Consider the following 8,305-nt stretch of genomic DNA (forward strand, 5'->3'; position numbering starts at 1 on the left):
TTAGGAACACTTAGCTACTATTTTAGGAACACTAATCTAGGTAGTGTTCCTAAAAGAGGGTCCCCTTCCCTAGAGACATCTAGGCAATACCAGCTACCGGCGCCAGAATCCACCGGCAAGATGGCGGCGCCCTCTCGGTGGCCGATTAGGACGCTGCCACTGAGCGTACGATTCCAAAATGGCGGCGTCAGCATGGAAGTAGCGCAGTAGGCGCGACCATATTGCCTAAACTTAGCGGCCGTACAGGTAGTGACTGTACGGACTAGGCCGGCCAACAAGATGGCGGCGCCTTTAGTAAAGCTGAACTATAGGCGCCGCCATGTTTCCCGAGAACACTTGAGAGCACACGAGCTCGGCTGCCGTACGGTGTCGGTAGTCAAGATGGAGGCACCTCGGAGACCGGCAGAGCTCTAGCCGGGAGACACCAACTTGTGTGTCGCGGAACCAACGCACTGGGCCTGCGCAGTAGGAGTATGGTGCCTGGGAGGCACCAGGAAAAGCGGAAGTGCTTGTGGGCGCCTTTGCAACGGCCGCGGACGCCGCCGAGTGGTCTGTGCAGGTTCGCGGGTCACTGGCGGGGTTCGCGAACGGGTTCGTCGGGAGCCAAGAGATGGTAAGTGCGCGGTCCCAGGAGGGAGTCGGCGGTTAGAGGTCAGTGAGGTAGGAAATGGTGGAGTCCATTGGCAGGCTCGTGGGGGTCTGTGGTGATCCATAACCAGCGACTGTGGGCTGAATGGGGGAGGGGGAGGGTCTGTTGTGAGCCTTAACCCGGGTCCCTGGGTGGAATGACGGGGGTCTGATGGTCCGAATTTTTGCTCGTGGGGGAACCATCGGGGAGTTCTCTGATGAGCCATCATGGGGGTCTGTAATGGAAGTTTAGCGGGGATCCCTGATGGTAGTGCCTTCAGGGTCCCGATGGGGGATTCTTTGTGCAGAGTGATGGGGAGGTTTTCGAAGAGTTGTGTTGGGGCAGTCTGCAGGGAGCCGTGATGAGTCCGTATCAGGCATCCAGGGGGGCGGGGCCGCCGGTGAAGTTGATCACTTCAGAACCTGAAGGGCACCGTGATGGGAAGTTTGCCGAATGAATAAAGTGGTACCTATGAGAGCCTGTGATGGGGGTCCCGTGCAGAGCCATGACAGGGGCAAAATGTGGCGAGTGGCGGGGTGTTTGCAGCGAGCCATTATATGAGTGGGTGCCTAGTGATGGGGTGTCAGTGGGGTAAGTGATTGGAAAGTCTGAGACAAGAGTGAGCGATGGGGAGTGGTCTATGGGGACCACGACGGAGAGATTTAATGAGGAGCCGTGGTGGGAAGTCTGCACTGGGAGACCTGAGATGTGTGGTGAGCCGCGATGGGGCTGTACTAGTCGGATGAGGTGCCATGATGGGGGGCGGGTCCCACAGGAGGGCGACGCTTCAGATCCAGAGCCTCCAGACGCCGGGGAGGACAGCAAGTCCGAGAACGGGGAGAATGCGCCCATCTACTGCATCTGCCGCAAACCAGACATCAACTGCTTCATGATGTGAGCCCGGGAGAGGCGGGTGGGACGGACACCTGGCCAGGTGGGGTGAGGCCGGTGGGTCCCACCCCTCACGTCTCCCATCACTCGCCCCGTTCTCCACAGCGGGTGTGACAACTGCAATGAATGGTTTCATGGGGACTGCATCCGCATCACTGAGAAGATGGCCAAGGCCATCCGGGAGTGGTACTGTCGTGAGTGCCGAGGTGAGGGGCAGGCAGCTGGGGCTTCGAGGGAGGATGAGGAGCCTTCATGGGAGGGTGGGTCATGGGGAGCAGTGGATGGGCGGCTGTGGGCGGAGTAACTGCAGGTCGGTGCCCTGTGATCTGTGATAGAAGGGGCAGCCCTGCCCTGGAGTAGGGAGAAGGGGCCTGTGGGTGGGCCAGAAGAGGAAGAAAGAGTTCTGGGGCCCCTCCAGATCCCCCCATACCAACCCCCACTGGCCTTGCCCTCTGCCCCACAGAGAAGGACCCCAAGCTGGAGATCCGCTATCGGCATAAGAAGTCTCGGGAGCGAGACAGCTCCGAGCGAGACGGCAGTGAGCCCCGGGATGAGGGTGGAGGGCGCAAGAGGCCTGCCCCGGATCCGGACCTGCAGCGCAGGGCAGGGGCAGGGACAGGGGTTGGGGCCATGCTTGCTCGGGGATCTGCTTCGCCCCACAAATCCTCTCCACAGCCCCTGGTGGCCACGCCCAGCCAGGTGAGTGGCAGTGATGGCTGGGATCAGTGAGGGGCTCCCCTGGGAGGCCCTGCTTGGTCCCTGAGTTCTGTTCTGGGCCCCTCCGTCAGCATCACCAGCAGCAGCAGCAGCAGCAGCAGCAGCAGCAGGTCAAACGATCAGCCCGCATGTGTGGCGAGTGCGAGGCCTGCCGGCGCACGGAGGACTGTGGCCACTGCGACTTCTGCCGAGACATGAAGAAGTTTGGGGGCCCCAACAAGATCCGGCAGAAGTGCCGGCTGCGTCAGTGCCAGCTTCGGGCCCGGGTGAGCATGGGCAGAGCTGGGCGAAGTCAGGTCGGGGGCCAGCGTGTCCAGGAAGAGCCGCCGGAAGCTAGGCGGGGTGGGGTCTAACCGCATTCAGACAGGTGGCGAGCGGCCTGTCCTGTCCAGATGAGCGGGGTGTGACCAGATGTGCCGGGCTGGCAGGGGAGCCTCCAGCTCCAGGTGGACAGGGTAGGGCCAGGCATTTCTAGGTGGTCGGGCCTGGCTGGGGCAGGGCTGAATGTGTCTTGGTGATGAGCTGTGGGCAGGCTGGTGTGTCTGGGGAGGTGAGGCAAGGCTGGTGGGTGGGGTCAGGCACTTGCCAGGGCGAGGGCAGGGCCCCCCTCCCTCCACCTGGGGCTGACCTGGGCCTTCCTCCTGCCGGCACAGGAATCGTACAAGTACTTCCCTTCCTCGGTGAGTCCAGCCCCCCAGGGCGGGCGGGGCATGCGGGCCGGGCGGTCAGGGCCAGTCCTGAGATTCTGCCCCGCAGCTCTCGCCGGTGACGCCCTCAGAGTCCCTGCCGAGGCCTCGCCGGCCCCTGCCCACCCAGCCGCAGCCACAGCCGTCGCAGAAGCTGGGGCGCCTCCGAGAGGACGAGGGGGCAGTGGCATCTGCAGCAGTCAAGGAGCCACCGGAGGCTACGGCAACACCCGAGCCACTCTCGGATGAGGACCTCCCACTGGACTCTGAACTGTACCAGGACTTCTGTGCAGGGGCCTTCGATGACCACAGCCTGGTGAGCAGGCAGAGCGTCCCATGGTGGAAGGGTCAGCCCAGTTGAGTTCAGTTCAGTCGCTCAGTCACGTCTGACTCTTTGCAACCCCATGAACTGCAAAATGCCAGGCCTCCCTGTCCATTGCCAACTCCCTGAATTTACTCAAATTCATGTCCATCGAATCGGTCATGCCATCCAACCATCTCATCTTCTGTCGTCCCCTTCTCCTCCTGCCTTCAATCTTTCCCAGCATCAGGGTCTTTTCAAACGAGTCAGTTCTTCGCATCAAGTAGAGGTTACAGAAGCAGAGAGTATCCGTAATGAGGAGAGAGGAGGCAGAGGGTATGGAAGGTTGATGTGGGGACTGAGTAGGTCGTGGGGAGGTCACTAGGAGCGCAGGACAATCAGCGTTTGCCTCACTGGCAGCCCTGGATGAGCGACACGGAGGAGTCCCAGTACCTGGACCCAGCGCTGCGGAAGAGGGCGGTGAAAGTGAAGCACGTGAAGCGGCGGGAGAAGAAGTCTGAGAAGAAGGTGACAGGGTGCAGTGGGTGTGGGGAGGGAAAGGTCAGGGCCTGACGGGCTGGGGCACCGGGGGTGTCAGGGATCCAGAGACGACTTCAGCCCATGCGTGTCATCCCACAGAAGGACGAAAGATACAAGCGCCATCGACAGAAGCAGAAGCACAAGGACAAATGGAAACACCCAGAGCGGGCTGACGCCAAGGACCCCGCGTCGCTGCCCCAGTGCCTGGGGCCTGGTTGCGTGCGCGCAGCCCAGCCCGGCTCCAAGTATTGCTCCGACGACTGCGGCATGAAGCTGGCGGCCAAGTGAGTCGTTTTGGGGGTGTCGGGGAGGACACGGTAGGGCATGACCAGAGCCCCCAGTCAGTCATGTGGCCACCGTTCAGTCAACCAAGCACCCACCTGTCCGTCCACCTGCTCACGCACCCATCCTCTGTCTGCCCGTTCGTTCCCCTGGTTATGCACCCTTTCACCCTTGAGTCCCCTTCCATCCTGCGTCGGAGCATCCCACTTACCCTCCTCCTTGCTGGCTTCCTCCCCTGTGCACCCAATTCCCCACGTCCCTGCAGCCGCATCTACGAGATCCTCCCGCAGCGCATCCAGCAGTGGCAGCAGAGCCCGTGCATCGCCGAGGAGCACGGCAAGAAGCTGCTCGAGCGCATCCGCCGGGAGCAGCAGAGCGCGCGCACCCGCCTCCAGGAGATGGAGCGCCGCTTCCACGAGCTCGAGGCCATCATCCTACGCGCCAAGCAGCAGGCAGTGCGCGAGGATGAGGAGGTGAGGGCCGCAGCCGCAGCAGCCTGGCGTGGGGCCGCGTGCTTGGCCCTGTCCGGCCTGATGGTCCCCTCCGCCCGCGCAGAGCAACGAGGGCGACAGTGACGACACAGACCTGCAGATCTTCTGCGTCTCCTGCGGGCACCCCATCAACCCACGCGTTGCCTTGCGCCACATGGAGCGCTGCTACGCCAAGGTCAGGGTGTCGGCCCGAGGGGGTGGACGGTGTGGGTCATCGCGGGGCCGTGGGGGGCAGGTGGGCCGTCCGGCGAGGGCCCGCAGCGCACACCCACGGCTCCCTCGTTTGTGCTCGCCCCTCCAGTACGAGAGCCAGACGTCCTTTGGGTCCATGTACCCCACCCGCATCGAGGGGTGAGTGCGGGCGCGTGCAGGGTGAGCGCGGGGTTACAGCGGGGTCGGTGGCCGCCGCCGGTGCAGGCGGGGGCGCTGCCGTCCTCCTCTTCCACGCCCTCCGCTCCACACCCCCAGGGCCACACGGCTCTTCTGTGATGTCTACAACCCTCAGAGCAAGACGTACTGTAAGCGGCTCCAGGTGCTATGCCCCGAGCACTCGCGGGACCCCAAAGTAAGGCTTTCTCATCCCCGCTCCCTTCCTCCGCTCATGTTTGCCCCTTCCGCTGCCCGGCCTCCTCACCGTCATCCCTCTCTTTTCTGGGGCCCCCCTTCCTTGCATTCCTCTCTTCCCTCTGCCCCCGCCTCTTGGTTCCTTCCCACTCTCCTCTGAACTTGCAACTTCGCCCACCCACCCCGGCCTCCCTGCAGGTGCCAGCTGACGAGGTATGCGGGTGCCCCCTCGTAAGGGATGTTTTCGAGCTCACGGGTGACTTCTGCCGCCTGCCCAAGCGCCAGTGCAATCGGCACTACTGCTGGGAGAAGCTGCGGCGCGCCGAGGTGGACCTAGAGCGCGTGCGCGTGGTAGGTCCTGACCGCGTGCTAGGCCCTGACCGTGGATGTGCGGATGCCGATGTGGATGCGGCCGGGGTCGGGTGGAGTGGGGCTCCAGAGCCGCTTCTTAAGGTTTCTGCTCCCCACGCAGTGGTACAAGCTGGACGAGCTGTTTGAGCAGGAGCGCAACGTTCGCACAGCCATGACCAACCGGGCGGGCTTACTGGCCCTGATGCTGCACCAAACCATCCAGCACGATCCGCTCACCACCGACCTGCGGTCAAACGCCGAGCGCTGAGCCCCACACGTCCTCTCTCCCTGCGCTGCGGGCGGGCCCGGCCCTGGACCCCCGTTTGTCTGGTCTGCCATTCATGTTTCTCCGACGGTCCCCGAGTCCCTGTGCCCATCCGTCCACCGTCTGACTGCCTGTCTGCCCGTCTGCCCTTACCAGAGGGCCTCGGAATTTCACATCTCTCCGTTCTCTGTGCCTGGGTGGGACTGTGGAGTCTGCTCACCCGTGCCTCCCCGAACTCTGGTTTTGTTAATAAAATTTTGCTGAAAAAAAATAAAAATAAAAAAAAATAAAAACTTTTGCTGAAACAAAAAAGATAGCTGTTGGTGGTCTCCAAACTTTTCAGTTGCAAATACGTTCCCACGGTCCTAGAGTAGAGGGGCGCACCTGTGTTTCAGAGTGGCTGTGTACACGTGTAGACTGCACGAGGCTGCATGTATTCAGCTGGCGCACATTCGGTGCTCTGCAGGCCCCACCTTGGGCGTGGGGATCTGGCTTGCTGAATGAGAGTCCAGTGACCTCCACTGCCACCCTGTTATTGTGAGACTAGGTGTTTGATCAGCATTCCTTCCATGAATGGCTGAGTTATCATTCCTGTGTGAACAGGAATCTTCTTATTCTTACGCATATTCTCCAGACCAGAGTTGTATTGAATGATGGACACAAGGCCTTCCTCTTCCCTGCAAACCCCTCTCTTGGGGTGCACATACACCAGGAGCGCCCCCCACCCCACCCCCAATGTCAGGGCCAGTCAGCGCCAGGCGCTGCCTTTCCAGGATGGATGCACCCTCGTGGTTTCCACGGACCTGGCCTTTTATCTGCAGAGCAGTATTGCCCTCTCCCCCTGTGGGAGAAAGAGCTGTGGCCATCAGGGGGCGTGACTTTTCTGGGTGCTCCAGTGACTGTTCATCTTGGGAAGTGGTGGGAGGGGAGGGCAGCGGAAGCAGGGAGAGAGGGAGGCAAAATTGCTGTGGAGGAGATCTTAAGTTTTAAGAGAAGATAAAATTTAAGCATAACATGCTGCCTGCCTGTATTGGGCCTTCCTAGTGAGCAGTGTGTGCCTGCCTTATACATTAACCAGACCTCCCCAAAGGCAGCAATGTCTGCTCAACCATAAAGATCAATGTTTTCTCCCCCTTCTTTTGATGCCAGCAATGTAATCCTTAGATTATAACTTTCTTCTTTCGTAATTTTGTAACCTGCGGCTGCTTCCTATGTGTAGATCTGGACTATGTATCTTTGGTGAACTTTATGTAAAATGTCAGTGTGTCATTTTGATACATGATCCTTTGTCTCAAATATATATATGACTGTGCCTTTGACTTCTGTGCCTTAGAGCTTTCTGAAAGACTATTTCTAGGGTTGTGATTCTCAGGTTGGCTCAAAGAAAATCACCTATTTCTCCTTTAGATCGACTATTGATTAATTTTTCATCAATGTAAATCTTCCTCTGTTCTGTGCCTCTCATTGAAGTGGATATGGCTGACTATTAGGTAAAGAAGCTTGGAGTTGTCAGCAGTCATTTTAATAGGAGTGGCTGACACAGGTATATGGTGATAGGGAAACATTTTATAGGCTATACATGTTATCAGTCATATTGATTTGTTGCACAAACATTGTACATGTACTTTTAGAAGCTGAATTAAAGCATGCAGTGATACACGCCATGAGTAGCTTGAAAGGATAATACATAAAATGAAAACGATAATCATCTGTAAAACTGAGTGAAAAAAATACCTAGTCCTGAAGGGAGCCAACTAAACAGATCATTAAAAGGATCTCTTTTCTTTCTTTCTTTCTCTTTTTAAAGTCATAACCATTTTGTCTTTTGAGAGCATTATCTAGGATCATCTATACTCGTGCAGAGGTGTTTATGTAAGTGGAGCAAGCAGGGTGAGTGATAAATAGCACACCTTATTTAGCCAGTAGGAAATGAAAGGCAGGGAATTCCCTGGTGGCCCAGTGGTTAGGACTCTGAGCTTCCAATACAGGGGCATGGGTTTCATCCCTGCTCTGGGAACTAAGGTCTTGAAAGCAGCATGGCCAAATAAACAAAAACATCAAAAATGAAAAGAAAATGGAAGGGAATTGTATTATCCAGTACAACTGAGTTAAGGGATTGAAGGATATTATACTGTTTGGAGACTCTTTGGCTGGCCAGTGGTAGCTGGTAGATGTACAACTATATCTCTCTTTCCTGCCCTAGGGATCAAGAGTCTCAAAAAACTTTGCTATCAGGTATCTTGGTATGCTGATAACATGGGTCTCTTGATTCCTTAAAGGAGAGAGAAATGCAGTCCAGCTGTCACTTTTATATAGACGTAACAACCCAATAAGCATAGACCTTGTAACTGCCAGCTCTTAAGATATTTATGTGCCATTCATGGACAGGCCTGTCAATTCCAATGCCACATGTGAAGACAAAACCTGAGGGAGCTAAAGTCATCCTCCCAAGAGAGCTCTCATTGATGGACTCATCAATTGGAAATTTTGCTTACATGTCTTTAAACCATGGGTCATTTCTCTTGCAGGCTTTCCAAGAGCCATCTGTGTGGTATTGGACATAGGGAATTGCTGTCACAAGTTACTTGC

General features: G+C 57.4%; 1 protein-coding gene across 4 annotated transcripts; it reads left to right on the forward strand.

The window, feature by feature from the left end:
• The first annotated feature begins 379 nt into the window (after positions 1–379).
• CXXC1 (CXXC finger protein 1) lies at positions 380–5,982 on the forward strand. 4 transcript variants are annotated; one of them, XM_040264473.1, is made up of 15 exons: positions 380–613; positions 1,404–1,522; positions 1,625–1,725; positions 1,983–2,218; positions 2,308–2,502; positions 2,890–2,916; positions 2,993–3,238; positions 3,644–3,751; positions 3,863–4,047; positions 4,311–4,518; positions 4,601–4,711; positions 4,838–4,887; positions 5,005–5,101; positions 5,299–5,451; positions 5,573–5,982. In XM_040264473.1, exons 1-15 carry the CDS (start codon positions 611–613, stop codon positions 5,717–5,719), a joined length of 1,986 nt encoding a protein of 661 aa, XP_040120407.1. In that variant the 5' UTR covers positions 380–610; the 3' UTR covers positions 5,720–5,982. The 4 variants fall into 4 exon arrangements, with proteins under 4 accessions (XP_040120407.1, XP_040120406.1, XP_040120405.1 ...); XM_040264472.1 differs by having other exon boundaries at positions 382–613; positions 4,601–4,887; XM_040264471.1 differs by lacking the exon at positions 380–613 and having other exon boundaries at positions 620–1,522.
• The last annotated feature ends 2,323 nt before the right edge of the window (positions 5,983–8,305 follow it).

Source organism: Oryx dammah, unplaced genomic scaffold (assembly GCF_014754425.2).
Source record: "Oryx dammah isolate SB20612 unplaced genomic scaffold, SCBI_Odam_1.1 HiC_scaffold_22, whole genome shotgun sequence".
NCBI classification, from domain to species: Eukaryota; Metazoa; Chordata; class Mammalia; order Artiodactyla; family Bovidae; genus Oryx; species Oryx dammah.

Coding starts and splice junctions, on each gene's coding strand:
- CXXC1 (XM_040264470.1), top strand. CDS start 1,269: ATGGGGACCACGACGGAGAGATTTAATGAGGAGCCGTGGTGGGAAGTC. Junction 3,239..3,643: donor CCTTCGATGACCACAGCCTG/GTGAGCAGGCAG, acceptor CCTCACTGGCAG/CCCTGGATGAGCGACACGGA. Junction 3,752..3,862: donor AGAAGAAGTCTGAGAAGAAG/GTGACAGGGTGC, acceptor GTCATCCCACAG/AAGGACGAAAGATACAAGCG.